This window comes from Danio rerio, chromosome 21 (assembly GCF_049306965.1).
Source record: "Danio rerio strain Tuebingen ecotype United States chromosome 21, GRCz12tu, whole genome shotgun sequence".
Classification (NCBI taxonomy): domain Eukaryota; kingdom Metazoa; phylum Chordata; class Actinopteri; order Cypriniformes; family Danionidae; genus Danio; species Danio rerio.
The window spans coordinates 24292109-24309708 of record NC_133196.1 but is presented as its reverse complement, the minus strand read 5'-3'; the positions used below and the strand labels follow the sequence as shown (position 1 = coordinate 24309708).

Below are 17600 nucleotides of genomic sequence, written 5' to 3'. Positions count from 1 at the left end.
GACATTTTCTCAGAATTTCTTTAATTATTTTAAGAGAGGAAAGTACGGACAGTGCCTTTGACCATTCCTCTACATATGGGGCACTTGCGCAGAGAAGGTGCACACTCTTTGCATACCACTAGGTGACCACAAGGGATGAAGACAATGTTGACCTCCTTGTCCATGCACACTTTGCATGTGCGCTCCTCTTGAAGTCTTCTCAACTGTTCCTCCATAGGCAAATCTGTGAACACAATGAACACCATCGGTCACTTGATACAAACTCTCGCCTCCAGAGTGGGATCTAACTGATTCCCTTAGTGTGATGGCTAGAGATAAAAAAGGGGCAAAATCAAAAGAAAACCTTTTCTCGAGTTGAATATACCTGAAAGATCTTGACTCGGTGATGCAGCTTCATTTGTCTGGGCTGAAATTGCAGTAAGAACAAAAAGTAAAAATTATATGTTGTGATTTAGGTTTGTTGTGGAGTTCTCCCTGCTGATTTCAGGGCGTTCATAAAAGGCATCACCTTGTTTTAAGTGATTCAAGTCTTCCTAGCTACTGGCCTTGTAACTTAACACTGACACAGACTAACAACATGTAACACTGAAAATGTACAGACATTTTCTCTCACATATAACATACCCATCAGTTCTCTCAGCAGGTACACATCGTTCTTCTTGATCCAGTTGCGGAAAACCTCAGCTGCTGCGTTTCCTTTTGAAAGCACTAAATCAATAAGCTGGCCTGTTTGCTGCTTGACTGAAGTGCAGTTGCGAATACTGTCATATTCCTTCTGTGAGATGACATTCTCCTCTAGAAGATGATCCATCAAGCTCTGCACACTTTTTAGCCGCTGACTCAAAGCAGCATGATGTTTCTTAAGGAAAGTAAAACCATCTGTAAAGAAACGCAAGTTAGATTTATTCAAGTTAAACGTTTGAGTTAAGTGCTGGGGTATTTATTTGGAAGAATACCTGAAGCCATTTCTTCAGCAAGCAGCTCTCTCTCCTCCTCTCTCTTCTCATCTTCTGCGCTTAGCAAATCAGACACCAGTTCCTGAACAGTTTTGTAATTCTCTCCACTTGTAAGGATTTTGCTCTGCACAGTCTGCTTCACCAGGCCACGTTCAAATCCCATCTCTAAAGCAGACTTCACCACCGGATTGTTCATCATCACAGCATCTTCTGAACGGTCTTCTCCAGGACCCAGGTGTACAACTAAATAGTAAGTTAACATATTTAATTGGGATGAACAGATTCTTTTAGATATGTAGATTGACTCAGTGGAAAACGACTTACCAGGTGGATCAACAAATTCTCTAGAGTTGCTGTCTCCATTTGTTAAGAGCTGTAAGATAGGTAAAAGTAGTGAGATGTCGATCACAGTGTTTTTAAAACAACTGATAACAATGTTTTTAATTGGGGACACACAATGGATCAGTGGCCATATGTTGTCATTAGCTGTCTAATACCAAAATAAGGCTAATATCTTTAAGCTGATAAATTCTGTATTATATCCAAAGGCTGAACCACCTCTAGGCATGGGACAATAACTGCTTTCAAGGTTTACCGCGGTTTGGAAAAGTCAAGGTTTTAAAACCGGCAAAACTTTGTTATATTGTTCCTTTATGTCAGGGGTGCCCAAACCTTTTCGTATCAAAGGTCAAAAATCAAACATCATTATGATCCCTGGGCCGAAGGTAAATATACAAAACTACATTACATTCTAGTCAAGCAGAATCTGCCTTTGTCTTGATTTGCTCACCAAAGTTTCTGCACTGCAGGGTAACAGTACATTTAAGCGAAATCAGATTGATTTACGCCATTTAATTGAAGCATTTCATTTTTAGATCGCTTTTAACAATAAAACAAAGGGTTTCATTCAATTTGATTTGACAATCTAGAAACATCCTCATTATTCTGTCTCTCTCTCTTCTCTTTTTTTAACTATTTTATTTAGTTTTTTTTAGGGCAACAGCATCTCCAGCCAAAAATGATGCTCTACATCAAAAGCTCCTGTTCCAAAATATTGTAAAAGTTTCTCAAAATGAAATGTATTGTGTTCAATGGGGAAAGTTTTAGTTTTTTACCCAGACATTTAAAAAGAATATATTTTAGAGCAGTAATCATAATAATGTGAAGCCATAATATTTTTATCCAAGGTTATTATACTGTCAGAATTTTGCTGCATCCAACTGTTTTATTATTTACTAGTATTTTGGCTTTGGGTAATGTTTAGCGACTCGGTTGATTTTTATTTTGTCAGGCAGTAGATTTTACACAAGTTGGCCATAGAACAAAAGTTCAGAGATCAGTTCAAACTTTTCTTAAGTTAAAATCAGTGCTATTAACTGTCTTTAGTTTTTGCAGTCATAAAGAAAAATATATATTTTTCAGCTAATATATCAGCCTCTAAATCTACAAAGTTACCGGCTTCTGTCAATCAGTATCATGCTTATCAGTGCATCCCTATTTTTAACATACCTGTTCAAACAGTCTTGGAAATCTTGCTTGAATCTGGTGAACAAACTCTTGGCCCTTTTCTTGCAACAGGTATTCACATCTAGTAAAAAATAAATGCATGTTCACACAATGTCATCAAATAAAATGATCAAATGACTCAAAACCTCACTTAATTACCTTGGAAACCACTTGGCATGTTCGACCCATGGATCATCACCAGACTCCCAACATCTGAGTCCACCATCACAACAAAAACACTTCACGTCATCATTACGACCTACCAAAACAGAATTAAATACTCATGAGCATTAACAAACTTTAGACTTCAGAGTAACATGATGTGTCCGAGACCCTTACCAACATAGTAAAAACCAGCTTTAGCCAACTGATCTGGTCGAACAGGTATTCTGGAAGGCCAGTTTACAAATGTGAGTAGCCTTTCTTCACACTGTTGCATGGCCGAGTTGGAAACATTTGAAAGTCCGCCACCAGATAAAGGGATGTTATCAGCACGATCACCTCGTACGAATCGGCAGTTGGGGTAATGTCTCTGATGCTCAGATACCGCTCGATCTCCTGGTTCCCAACTGCCAAGCTGGCCACCACAACTGAAGCACGCCACCCTGTCACCCTGGCCAAGGTAGTACAAACCAGCTTTGGCAAGCTCGGCTGGTGTAACTGTAGCAAGGGTCCAATTCTGAAAAGTGTCAAGGCGTTCCTGTTCCCGACGCATACCAGGATTGTGACAAGCAGGCGGTCGCTGGTGGGACATATCCTCCACTCCACGAGATGAAATGGGACTGGAGGGAGCCAGGTTGGTGAATCCCATGTTCAGGTAACCCACTTGCTCCTCTGTTTGTCCAGAAGTTGACGGGGCAGTGGTTGACGGGGCTGCAGTCGCAGGGGCGGACAGCTGCAGGACAGCTACATTGCGAAGTGGGGAAAAAGCAGAGTGAGAGGAGGACAGGAGGTTTGCGGTGGCAGGTAAGCTCTGGATGAAGCTGCAGTTGGGGGATAGCTGTTTGTGGCGCTCTGCGGGACAGTCACCAGACTGCCAGTTGTCAGCAGTCACATTGCAGCGGAAACACTGGACACGATCACCCAGTCCAGTGTAATAAAAGCCAGCTCGTGCAAGACTTCTTTCAGTCACCGCTGCGGTGGTGGGGAACTTGGCATATGTTGAAATTCGAAAGAGTTCAGAGGAGTTATCATACTGTAAATCCGCAGGACCACTGGTACGACACAAACCTCTTAAGAAAGCACTGTTTTGTAATATTTCCATTTGAGAAAGAGAAATGGGGAAGGGGATAGCCAGCAGAGAGAAAGGCTTGATTGTCATACCCTGTGTGTGTGCGCACGCATGTAGATGTTAATGATGAACTATGCGAGTAAGACAAACTAGATTACACAACCTTTGAAAACATTTATAAAAAAAAAAAAAAGACTCCTCTTTATGTCCTTACAACACGCCTGGATTACAAAACAGTGGGTTACTCAACTGGGTTTCATCACAGAACCGGTGACATGTGCCCTGAACTAAAACTGCATGAACATAATGTGATGCACAACTTAACGTTTAGATGATCATTCTAGAGACTCTGGAAGCTCAACCTTTATCAATGAGAAATACACCACTATTACACAAACCAAAACACATTTTTAAAAGTGAAGAAGTGCCTTCTTTGAAGTGTAACATATTAGTAAGAAATCTAACATACAAACACTAAAATGTGACCACAGGGTGTATCCATTCAAATCTTTCTCTCTGCTGGACATCCCCTGAATGGGGTCTAGTCGTCCATGGTAGAATACATGACCTTATTAAAAAAATTTATTAAATCTTGAACAAACAGAATGCTGACGTGGGATGTATGTGCTTCCTTCTCCTATGATGCAGGAATCTGGAAAAAACAAAGAGATTTTTTGTTAAATACACAGACCTTAACTGATGTCCTGTTTGAGTTAAAGATGAAAGGTAATAGTTAAACTTCAGTCAACAAGATGCGGTGAATTATTACTGAAAATACTTAGTATAATAAATACTTTTATGAATAGGATTTCGCAACCATTTTCCCTGTTGTAAAATATATTTTTACAAGGACAGAACTCACTTGAAGTAAGTGTATTTAGATTAGATTAGTGGTTTGCTGCAAGGGAGAGATTAAAAATTACAAAAGGTATATATCTTTTTTAAATGATGGGGTTTGATAAACAATTTACAATAAACACTAGAATATTTTCATAATAATTATCAACTTGAATTTCGACAAGGCTGTGATTTATTCTTCAAATCATTCAGGTTAACTTTTAGTATCACTCTACATAATTACAATGACAAAAATTATTTAATGTACACATATCCCATTATCAGTCATAATTAAACAAAATTGTATGTATGCATATATATATATATATATATATATATATATATATATATATATATATATATATATACACATACATACAATTTTGTTTAATTATGACTGATAATGGCATATGTGTACATACATACATATATATATATATATATATATATATATATATATATATATATATATATATATATATATATATATATATATATATATATATTGGTGTTACCCTCTCAACTCTTATAACTCTTATAACTATATATATATTGCTGTTACCCTTTCAACTCTTAAAAGTTTTGATTATTTTTCCGTGTTTTAAGTCTCACTTCCTCATTCCTTCAACGAATTATTTAACACGTAACTTAGGTTTACCTATGCAATTTCAATCCCGGAAGCCAGACAACATTTAAAACATTGACCTGTTTATACTTCAACCTTTATTTATAGCACCTTGTTACAACCGAAGTAGACCAAAGTTATTTACATCAATATTTTATGGATAATGCAAAAAAACAACAACGTAACGCATTTCCGCTAAATGATGATGACGATTATTCAAATGACAAGCTTAAGTTTCCAACTCTTGTTCTGGTATGTTCTGTCTATTTACATAATTCTACATGTCGAATAAGAAACTGCTCGATATGAGTCATTCCGTCTGCATGCAGACCACGAGTTTGGCCAATGAGTCGGAACCACTGGTAAAATCCCCTATTTGCGGTCAACAGACAGTAAGCACTGCCATTTTCTACCGAGGACTTTGGGTGTTGCATCAGACAGCGAGTTCTTCTGTTTAACGTTAAAGTTAGATGTCAAATAGCAAGACCTACAATCCCGCAACTGCCATTAAACAGTGCCATCTGACAGCAGAATGGTTACAAAACGATCGACTCACCTACGCTAAGAATAAAAACGCATTTTGTTCAACAGCACAAAATGTCCTTTCTTCTGTTCGATCCAGTACGGCTGGTGAAACGGAAATGATGTCATATGCCATTCTTTTATTAGCTTGTTTTTAAATGTAAACATATATATTTATTGTATTTTATTGTGGGTGAAGTAGACCAATGCAACTGTCCATAGCTCGATTTCAACTAAAACAACAAGAGATAAATTACTGATAGAAATGTTCATGGCAATAAACTGGAATTTATGTACGAGATACAATTTATAGAGGAAAAAACCACAACAGAGAACTTGATTAATGATTTGAATACAGAGGAAGTGACTTTTTTCTCTCTTAAGAGATTCGGTTTACAAGGTTAAAATCTGATTATAATGGGGGAAATTAATTTATTTCTATTTTATTTTATTTTCTAAAGGGGGAAATACCCCAAAAAGATTAAATCTTAGGTTTGCCTGTGTTTTTTTTTTTGTTTTGTTTTTGTTTTTTTGCGGGTGAGAACGAAACAAAGCCCCGGAAATGTCCCCCCAAGTACTCACTGCATGGGCGAACCATATATGGTTACGACAGATATTAATGTTATTAACGTCATCTCTCGGACCTCGTCATCAATATATTTTTATATAAAAGTTATATTTTTAATAAATAGTGTACACAATAGACAATAGTGTTAACTTTTTTTATTCATGTTTTTCCACATTAAATACCATAGTAATTTATAGAAAGTAATATATAGTTTTTGAACCACATGGTATATGGTAATTTGTGGTAATTATGGTAGCAACAAATATAGCAATACAGACAAATTAACTTTTAATAATTAATTTAAATACACACAAACACACACACACACACATATATATATATATATATATATATACATACAGATACATACATACATACACACACACACACACATATATATAACATTTGATACAGTTTAGTAAAAGATAGTTTATCATTTTTTACTGTATTCATTTTATATCATTAACTATAGTAATTTATTTTAATGTAACACATTATAGTTTATTTTTTATATTTTATAACAAAACGACATTAAGTATGACAACATTAAGATTCTAAATTAGGCTGCGTCCGAAACCACAAACTTCCATTCTATATAGTACGCTAAAATCAGTATGCGAGCCCAGTAGAATGTACAAATTCACAGAATTTGAAAATCAGTATGCGAGAAGTACCCAGATGACCTACTACTTCCAGCGAGATTCTGAAGTGTGTATTCCAAGCACGCTGCACTATCCTATGATGCCCCACCATAGAATTCATAAATGGGAGTGAAGTGATGCAACTGAGGCAGGTAGGTCACGTCACCAAGACAAAATGGTGGATGTAGCACATTCAAATTCCATTCATAATGCTCATAATGCTTCATACTGTATAGAACGTAATTTTCTAACGGCTGAGTAGTATGTTTAAATTCAAATACAGTACCTACTGAGTATTAGGCGATTTCACAGCCTTAGTTTATTACACTTAATCCTGCAATTAGACAGTCTATTATGTTTTCTTTGTGTATGTGGATACCTGAATAAAGTAATAAGCGTTTTAACTAATTGTTTTTAATTACATAATTTAAGTATCTAAACTGCACAGATGTTAATAATGAAATAATGACTGAAATGGAAAACCCTTGTAAGAGCTGGGTGTACCTCAGAATGGATCCAGTGGACTCAGACACGGCACCAAACAAATCGACGCTGTTTGCACACACACAGCTATTCTCTCAATAAAATCTATGTTAGCCATTTAGCATCAAAGCTAGAGTCACAGGGCAGACAAAAGCTCTGCCCATGACACGAATCCGCTTATATTGTAAAGTGAATTTGACACGCGAATGAAGTGAGTAAACTCAAAATGTTCATGCATCTATTTACGTGTGAATAACGCAATTTATTCACTCGTTACGCGTCTAGTGTGAACACAGCAGAAGAAGCCATATCATTTCACAAAGCACATTTTACAAACATGACTGAAAAAGTGGTATAATGGTAATGTATGTGGTATTTGCACATGCTTTTAGGTTTATCATGTGCAACATTTACTTTAAAAGGCCGTAGTTCACCGAAAAGCTATGCAAACTATAACGCAGAATGATTATTTGCTATTTGACTAGCCCAAGATAATATCACATGCAGTAGTTTGGCAGAGGACTATGGTTTTGTACAGTAAACTCTAGCTGAACACAGGTGCTGGGGCATCACAGCTGATTAAAGAGCTGGCTTTATAGAATAACGTGCATGACAATCACACGCAATTTATCATTCAGCCCTAATTTATAGTAGAAATACACTGACATCTTTTAAAATATGGATACCTACACGTTTTTGAATGTGGCACTCAAAGTATGATGCACTGAGATTAAATAAGAAAGCTTGTAATTAGGCTACAATCAACTCAAACTTTGTTTTTCTGCTTGTGACAAATTAGTTATTAGGGCATTTGCTTAGAACAGGGATTCTCAACCAGTGGGCCACGGCCCACCAGTGGGCCTCAGTGATCCTGCAGTTGGGCCGCAAGATTAAAATTAACTCTCAATATTATACTATAATTTTTGGATTTCATTATTAATATGCTATATTAAAATGATCAAGGTAATGCACTTACTCCTGTTCTCTGATTGATTACTTCAAACTCGGCGCCAAACAGCCTCATGAATCGCTTCTGCAACTAGCACACATAAGTCTGTTCATTCACAAAATAATATTATGCATGAAGTGAAAGTGTCTCTTTGTGTATTTTTGTGTAAACTATTAATTATATCCGCATAATTGTCCAAATTAATGTCCTGTAAATGTTTTATAAAGGACGAGCACCAAGCAAGGCCTAATGGTGTTTGTCATAGAATGTAAAATAAACTTGCGTATGAGCTTAGGACACGCGCAGGTGGAGCTGTTCACTCCTGTCTGCCAACTTCCAATAATATCCAGCTGCCATCAGATCGACCCATTACAACGTTTAGTGGATTTTATTTTACATTTGGCTGTATATTTTTAAATGGTAGATATTTAATAGTAGATATTCAGTCAGTCCAGTTTCAAGCAGAAGCTGGTCTTTTGCAATCTCCCTGTTGACCTGTGATTCTCTTTGAATCTGTGCATGTTTAAAAATTATATTTCATAAAATGCTGATAATAGAAAATAAAAGAAGGCACAACAAATGTATAATATATATTTGTTATTATAATATAATATACCATAATATAATATTTGTTAATAAATAAAGGTTTAAACAAGCTTTTCATACAAAGATTTTAGAGAAAATGTCAGACATGTGGATCTTGATCGGAATTGATCAGAGAAAGAAGTGGGCCCCGCAGTGAAAAAGGTTGAAAACTCCTGGCTTAGAAGACCAATCACTCCGATTTGTATAACAACGGGCCAATAAAAAGCCTGTGAAATTGGTGAATCTGTAATTACAAGCAAGTAATGTGCATTCATATAATGCATTTATTGTGTATTAATTTGCACCCAAAGCACTTTAAAATCATTTCACACCACCACCAGTGTACAGCATCCACCTGAATGATGCAACGGCAGCCAGAGGACAATGGCATCAGTGCGCTAACCACACACCAGCTGCAGGCGAAAAGGACAGACAATGATGGAGCCAGTTCAGTGAATGGGGATGATTGAGAGGCCATGATGGTAAGGGCCGGGCTGCATGCTGGCACAGTGGGTAGCACGTTCGCCTCACAGCAAGAAGGTCGCCGGGTCAGTTGCCGTTTCTGTGAGGAGTTTGCATGTTCTCCCTGGTTTCGCGTGGGTTTCCTCTGGGTGCTCCGGTTTCCCCCACAAGTCCAAAGACGTGTGGTATAGGTGAATTGGGTAGGCTAATTTGTCTGTAGTGTATGTGTGTAAATGTTTCCCAGTAATGGGTTGCAGCTGGAAGGGCATCAGCTGCATAAAAAAATATGCTGGATAAGTTGACGATTTATTCTGCTGTGGCGACCCCAGATTAATAAAGGGACTACGCTGATGAATGAATGAATGAATGAATGTTAAGGGCTGAGGGATGGAATTCAGCCAGGAATTTACAAGTAGCCTCATGGCATATTTAATGACCACAGAGAATTAGCACCTTCGTTTAACGTCTCATCCGAAAGACGGTGCTTACTGACACCATAGTGTCAGTGTCCCCATTACTATACTGAGACATTAGGACCCACACAGAGCACAGAGTGAGCACCCCATGCTGACCTCACTAACACCACTTTCAACAACAACCTAGTTCCCACCTGGTCTCCCATACAGGAACTGACCAGGCTCAGCCCTGTTTAGCTTCAGAGAGCAACTGGTCTTCAACTGCAGGATTATATGAGTGTGGCCACAGCCCTGCACAGCTTTAACGCTATTTTAAACACACCTGATGAAGTGGCGTCCTTTAAGCTTGTTTGAAACCTACTGGTATGTTGAAGCCAGGGCTAAGTTGAGTCCAGCAACTGAGTTTGACAGCCCAGTGTTATGCATTTAGGGCAATGTATACCAAGCAGAGTGTAAGCACCACCAAATTTGTAACCATCCAACGCCTCAATTACTAGAATATGGGACTGGCTCAATTGCTTTCTTCGCCGGAGGAATAGCAATCTCCTCTTGCAAGACAGGGCCAGCTTTAATTAGCACAGTAAAAATACACACCCTTAAAATTGAAAACTCGTCTGGCAATATACACTGCAAATCAGAGTTGTAATTGTCAGTGTAGGCCAGTGAGATGTGCTAAGCAGCACTAACCAAGTTGACAGAGCACATAAAGGTTGATCCAGTGAAGTGATCACTGACACAGTGGTGGGGCAGCAAGCCGGAGTGACAGCACTTTCATGAGGCGAGCTCCAAATGGCAAGTGGGCCGATGACAATGCATGTGTAGACACCAAAATTGGACACCTTTAATGGGGAGCAACCTGCCAATGTGTGGCTTAGCAGTACTTTTCAGGCCTGGTTGATGAGTTCCACCTCCTAGACTGCTTCTGTATTACTGAGAACTCCTGGGCAAAGTCCTCAGGTGGAGATGCTCTGTGGACAGTAGTCCTGCTACTCCGGGATGGCTGCCTATCCTCGAGGACGGTGGGGAAGAGGAGCTTGAGGTTCGGGGAGTAAAAGGTGCCTTCCATGCCTGTGTGACCTCCTTATGCACCTCTGAGAGGAAGAAGAAAATCAGAATAGTCAGCTGTTGAGCACTGCTTTATTATCATCTTCAGAGCTGCTGCAAAATGGAGTCAAATAAGGAAAGAAGGAAAAAAAGCTCTCAGCACAAAGTGGAGCAAAAATTGTACTTTTCCATTTTTGAGCAGTGGAGGTGGAAAAAACCCACGATGACTAAAGTGAGCTGTTAATCTTGAACATCATATTACATTCATAATCCACCTTATACTCTTTACTATCGATGAAGAATTTGTCTGCTTTTCCATATTTTTGTCTGGGTGGATCAGCCTTTAGTCAAAGGGGAGTAGTCCTTAACTTTATGTAGCATTGCCACTGCACCGTACAGGCAAACTGTTGGGTCAGTTTCTTACTTCTGTCATCATCGGTTGCTTTTAGTCACAGATTGTTTTCACCCAACTAATTAATTAACTGCTGTAATTATTGTGTGACATTGTTTGTCACTGTTTTTTCACAGCATTCTAAATTAAATCCAACTGTGTTTGTTGTTGTTTGTCTGTGCTTTCTGAATTGGCTTTTACACCGCTGAGACGTCTCTTTCTTCACCTCTCAAGGCTAATTTTTATTTCTACATCAATTGATAGCCATAACACACACTGCAAGCCCTGCACGTAGCAGTGCATTTATACTTCTGTGTTCGGTTTGTGTTGCTCTGACAATAACACTTCCAAAACGCTAGCAGGCAGTGAAGTTTCTATAGCTCCGAAGGATGCATTCGAAGTGCGCTGCGTCTTCATTTTAAAAAAAAATCAAAGCCTTCTACAAACGTAGCCTCCAAATGCGTCCTTTGTTTCCCAGGTAATGAAGGACAGAACCGGTGGATCCTTTGCGGCCTAGAATGTCCCAAGATTCATTGTGCGCTAATAATGGCAGGACGTTTTTAAAAGAAAACTCTGGTTTAAATGTATGAATTAGGTTTATTTCACGTGGATATGTAAACAGATGTTTAAAAAAACAGAAAGGGAGTTTGACATGTCTTATGAAAGAGTGATTTTATAGACAGTTTACATGTTTATGTGTACATGTATGGATCAAAGGAAATGTATTTCCAGCTTTTATAAACCTTGCTTTGCCTTTAGATTGCTTAAAATAAAGTTTTAAAATCACTTTGAAAAAGTCATGAATTTTTTTATTACCGCTTATTACAGGAGCTGTAATGCTGTGTTCACACCAGATGCGGAAGGCGCATCAAGCGCGAGAGATTTACATGTTAGGTAAATGCAAACACGCGAATAGACATCCTGCGGCACGATACGCGCGAATGACGCGAATTGCGCGGAGCGAATGGCACGGCACGAAATTGAGCATATCGCGCGAATCGCTCAAATGTAAAAAAAAATCTGAACTTAAGCACACATTCGCGCAGCATTAACCAATCAGGAGTTTGCTCTTGTGAGGGCGTGATTGTGACGTTGAGCCTGTTTTTGGTGTCCAGGGGAAAATTCTCCAGCTGACATCGACAATAGTGCATCAAACTGGGCCTGGCTCAGTCAGAAGCCCATCATCCTCCATAATCCAGGTTAAGTTTCTGGAGAAGTTTATGAGCTCATGAAGCTAGAAGCACCTCTGAAGGGATCTCAACGCTGTTTTTCAGCCTTCATAAAGCACATAAACACAGTTATTTTCTCATTAAAATCCATGTTAGCTATTTAGCAGCAAAACTAGAGTCACCGGGTAGACAGAAGCCCTGCCCTTCACGCGAATCCGCTTCTGTTCTGAAGTTAATTTGACGAAATGAAATGAATAATTCGCACGAATGAAGCGGATTTGACTCGCGAATGAAGGGGGGTTTGACACGCGAATGAAGCGAGTAAACTCAAATGTTCACGCGGCAATTTACGCGCAAATATCACAGCATTACGGTTGTCAGGTGACGAGATCTGTCCTCTGTAGGCTAGATCGTCTCATTTCAAAATGCTTGGTTCGACCTGTGTGGACTTCGAAGGATTCACCTTTGAAGTCTGCATCCTTCGGAGGATGCAGCACCTGAAATGAGACTGAGTTCATGTTCCTCTTTATCAAATTTCTTCATGGGTTATACCGGAGGGTTATTTCTTCATTATACCGGAAATACCCTGAGGAAACCAACGCCAACATGGGGAGAACATGCAAACTCCACACAGAAATGCCAACTGACCCAGCCGAGGCTCAAACCAGCATCCTTCTTGCTGTAAGGCAAGTGCTGCCCTGCCCCCGGTGGACATGTTACAACTTTATTCATGAAATAATCAAAAAACAAAAGTATCCATTTGGAGCTCCTCAACAGGACTTCACACTTGTTGAAACACTAGCACCAACAGGCTCACTCCTCTCCCGCGTCTCTTGGTTCCACCCACACTCATCAATGCTACCAAGCCAACCAATCACAAAGCTTGGGTCGTTGGGACGTGTGGTTACATTTTTTTGAGAGGTGCGCATCAGGGTTGGTGACAGCTACCTTGCAAGTATGGCTGCGTCTGAAATTGCATACTTCCATACTATATAGTACGCAAAAAACAGTATGCAAGCTGAGTAATATGTCCAAATTCACATGTGAGAAGTACCCGGATTACTTCCATTGAGATTATGAAGTGCACATCTGATGGACGCTACATTACCCCATGATGCCACGCTTGAGAATTTATTAATGGGAGCAAAGTGACACAACTGACACAGGTAGGTCACGTGAGTTCCATTCATACTACTCACATTTATACTGTATAGGATGTACTTTTCTAATGGCCGAGTAGTAAATTCAAATAGTAGTTGCCGATTTTGGACACAAGTCTTATATACTCCTAATTGGAAAAGTGGCTGCACATGCGCCAGTTACACCAATTTCATAATCAATGAATTTCATACAAATCAGACCGATTAATCTTCTAAATCCACCTTTGCACTGCACACGACAAGTGATAGTCCAGAATTCATTCATTTCCATTGAAGAGTATACCAGAAGCTGCATGGAGTTCTGATCTTCGTAGGCTATGTGGAAAATTTGAGCTGCGGATCTGTTAAAATATTTGAATTTCTGCGACTAGACCATATGTGACAGTATGTAGGGAGTCAACGGATCGTTCCAGAACCGAACAAGTCACAGACTATATTTTTCTTAAAAGATTGGTTGGTGCCTACATGTCTGAGCTTTGATTTCATTTTCAAAGCAATCCACAGTCACCCAGCAAAAGGCAATCCACAGGATGACTAGCCAGTCAACATCACAGTTGCGTGTTAATTAACTTTACACCTTAAAACAATAAGAGGCTCTACAATCAAAAACCCACCAAACCGTTTTTTGAGAAGTACCTTTTGGTTTGCGTGTCCTTTGGCGTCTGCAAGGAATACACATTCTCAGGCAAACACAGAAGCGATCAGAAACACTTCCAAAGTTTAATGGACATTTAAGTAAAACAGTTTATTTGAGTAATGTACGTTTGCTTTATGTTTCTGTAGGTTTTTGTGTGTACATGTTCCATGTGTTTAACAAAACTGTTATGGATAGTTATTAGCCCCTTTCACACATACAGACCTTTCCGGAAAATTACCGGCAATTTTCCGGAAAGGTTGTATGTGTGAACAGGTCCTTTTTGAAAATACCGGTAAATTCGTTCTGGCTATTTTCCGGAAAGAGAAGTTGTAACATTACCGGCAATTTGCCGGAATGCTGCGCTGTGTGAACGCAGAAGGAAGATTTCCGGAATAAGCTCGTGCACGTCTAGAACGTGCTGACGTAAGACTTCTGCTTTAGCCAATCACAACAGTCAGACGCATTTACGTCCGCGCGGTTTGTGAGAATAAAAGCCTTTGAATATTTTTCCAGACACATTTAGCTGCTAGAAGTTAGTCAGATAACGTTTATATGTTCTTCTTAATGCCAACTGTGCAAATAATCATCGATAAGATGCTTATGATAAGCCGTTGTTTGTTTACCTTCAAGCTTTGCGTGTGCCCATGAAACAGCCTGTGAGCGTCAGCACACACACATATTATGAACATCTCGACATGCGAATATGATCCAGTGAAAGTTGTTTACAATATTGATCATCAAAAGAGTTTGTAATTTAGTCAAATGTTTACAAATACAAGCGCAGCCGTTTAAAGCTCATTTGTAGTGAATGATGTCAGAATTTACCGGTATTTTGGAATGGATGTGTGAATGCTCTTTTCCGGAAAATTTCCGTAACGTCCTCGCCTGTGTGAACAGCGCTTTTTTGAATATACAGGTAAAGTCGTTCCGGAAATTTTCCGGATATTTACCGGTATCACTGTGTGAAAGGGGCTACTGAGTAATAGCCCTCAGCGACAAATGAAATCTACAGAATGTTTGTGAAATACTTCATGTTTGGTATCGATTGAAAGCTAGGAACATTTCAAATGCATTGGTTTATATGAAGAAACCATACTATGAAGTGTCGATGTTATAAGACTTTATTTTAACCACTATGCTATCAAAGCAGCACCCACACCAGGTGTCAACCCGGCCTCCTAGAGGGCAGAATTGGGGTGTGACTCCACCCCGCACCTTATCTGATTGGACAAGTATTGTGTAGACCCAGCCTCTACCAAAGCTTATAAAACTTTGAACAAAGGAATTTCATCGTCGTCTTTTGCCGGTCATCTTTGCCAGTCGTCACCGCCGTCGCTGCCCGGACGTCGCTCTTCTCGTGCTGTGGCCGTTACATCGCCTCGCCGGAAGCCTCGTTATATCACGGAGTAGACCGCAACCTTCTGTTGCTGCCGGCTTGACCCCCGATCTGCTTGTGCAACCGCTTCAACAACAAGCCATCGGGTCAACACATTCAAACTCTGAAACTCATCGTAACTACAGAAACCCAGGAAGGACTTCGAACGCCGCCTTGTCCAACATCCGTATCCCTAGCAACCGACTAAAGAAACCCCTCTTCACCGACAAGGGAATTCCATCACGTCACTGAAGTTGCTACGCTGACCAATCAGCTTCGCCGGGATTTCCCTTTGGACCAGTTGAGGAAACCAAAATTCCATCAGAACCCAAGTAGCACAAACGAGGTTTCTATCCATTGCTGACACTGGTGTGAATTATGTTTTAGTAAAGAATAGCAAAATTCTCTGCTTTTATGGTTTCTCTCAGGTTGCAATGCTAAGAACATAGAAAAGGCTAGAAGTTGAATCCACTCAGTCAAAACTCTCCTCAAACTGTTTGTGCGTGTGTGTATGTATGTGCGTTTGTTTGTTTTACGTAGATTAGTACTTTTGTGTTATAGAGTAGCAATAAACTTTTGTTTCGTTTTAAGATCCGTGTTGGTGTGTTGTGTGCTTTATAAGTTAATGCCTCAGCTTCAGATACTGCTACCTTGCTCATTAAATAATTAGATACTGTTTTTATATTGTTATTGTTGGCCACGTAATAATATAATACAGAATTGCTTTACACTAAACGTTCTATTTGCTGGAAAAATACTAAAGTTAAGTGTAAGCTTTAAATAATTCTATGTGAATCATGTTCGAATCTTTGATTCGAATCCCCAAAGTTTAAACATGATTTAAACCAAAGAGCTGATTCTTACAAGTATGACCGGATGTGATGTATTCCAGATCTCTCTCTCTCTGTGTGTGTGTGTGTGTGTGTGTGTGATGAGAATTACTACTAGTTTAAAAAATATATATATTAAAAAACACATTTATGTTTATAAATTAGTAATAAAAATAGTATTTTTAAATGCTGTTTTCACATACCCTCCAAAATATTTAGCAATCTATGAATTTGAAAGGCTCTTGCTTTCATTAAATAGTATGTAGAAAAAAAGATGAGATTTTACCACATAATTTTTAAATTGTGAAATAATTCCATACAATAAAATGTACTTTCAGTGTGTATTTTCTATTTCATTTAAATGACCTACCAGTTTTAAGGAAACACCACAGCATAAAGAACTAACCTACATAAAGAACTAAAATAAGGTTTAAGGTACATGATTAAATTAAATATAAATGAAAAACGACCTCCTCTTGTCTTAGTAGTTGTCTTGTTTGTCCCACTTCTGTGATCATAACCAGTGACAACAAACAAAAATTTGTAAAAGTTGCCACTTAACACTTATTTAAGTTATTTAAGTTGTGTTTGGTATACATTACTGTTTGCCTAAAGCTCCAGTATGTTATGGACAGTGCCTCCTATTAAGAAAAAAAGTCTAAAATGAATAGTATTTTTTTTGACTCACCGGTAAAGATGAAGGTAGAAAATCCTTCAAATGTAAGGCAGAATCACCAATGTTTCTTTAATCTAACCAGAAGGCGTTATTTTCGTAAGCTTTAAACGATGTGGAGTATCTGGTACTTTCCAGCGTGACGTACTTCCGCAATGACTCGTGGGAAACTGGGAAATGTAGTTGTAGTGATGAGGAAATTCCATTGAAAATTTATCGGATATGGTTGCGGCCGGAGGTTAACGAGAATTATTTATATTTTCTAGTATATTTACCATTTGTTGTATTTTATTAACGTCTTCCCCTACCCAAAACCCAACCGTCACAGTAACGTAAAAACAGTAGTTGTAGTACCGAGTATTATTTATGCTATCTATTAAATTAACTAATAAATTGTATTTTTAACGCCTACCCCCACCCTTATCGTCACAGTACTGTAAAAAATGCTGCTATATTTGTGTGCATATAGCACTTAATTCCGGCCGGCGCCGTATTCGATCTAGACCCGCCACACCTGAACAAGCATTTCTGTGTCAAGTT

At 38.8% G+C, this 17600-nt stretch overlaps 1 protein-coding gene across 8 annotated transcripts; it reads right to left on the bottom strand.

The window, feature by feature from the left end:
* Positions 1-2: 2 nt before the first annotated feature.
* On the bottom strand, positions 3-17217 carry birc2 (baculoviral IAP repeat containing 2). Of its 8 annotated transcripts, none has more exons than XM_073934331.1 (10): positions 17076-17217; positions 10469-10872; positions 2802-4345; positions 2622-2721; positions 2466-2544; positions 1281-1329; positions 957-1199; positions 625-879; positions 365-406; positions 3-223 (listed from the first exon to the last, which is right to left on the bottom strand). In XM_073934331.1, exons 3-10 carry the CDS (start codon positions 3781-3783, stop codon positions 30-32), a joined length of 1944 nt encoding a protein of 647 aa, XP_073790432.1. In that variant the 5' UTR covers positions 3784-4345; positions 10469-10872; positions 17076-17217; the 3' UTR covers positions 3-29. The 8 variants fall into 8 exon arrangements, 7 of the variants coding, with proteins under 7 accessions (XP_073790432.1, XP_073790431.1, XP_073790434.1 ...); XM_073934330.1 differs by having other exon boundaries at positions 10621-10872; XM_073934333.1 differs by lacking the exon at positions 365-406 and having other exon boundaries at positions 10621-10872.
* Positions 17218-17600: the final 383 nt, after the last annotated feature.

Bases quoted from the DNA above. Each gene is read 5' to 3' on its own strand.
- birc2 (XM_073934331.1), bottom strand. From the start codon at position 3,783: ATGACAATCAAGCCTTTCTCTCTGCTGGCTATCCCCTTCCCCATTTCT. The intron at 2,722-2,801 runs GTAAGGGTCTCG...CTGTTTTGGTAG, and splicing joins AGCTGGTTTTTACTATGTTG to GTCGTAATGATGACGTGAAG. The intron at 880-956 runs GTATTCTTCCAA...GTTTCTTTACAG, and splicing joins TGCTGAAGAAATGGCTTCAG to ATGGTTTTACTTTCCTTAAG.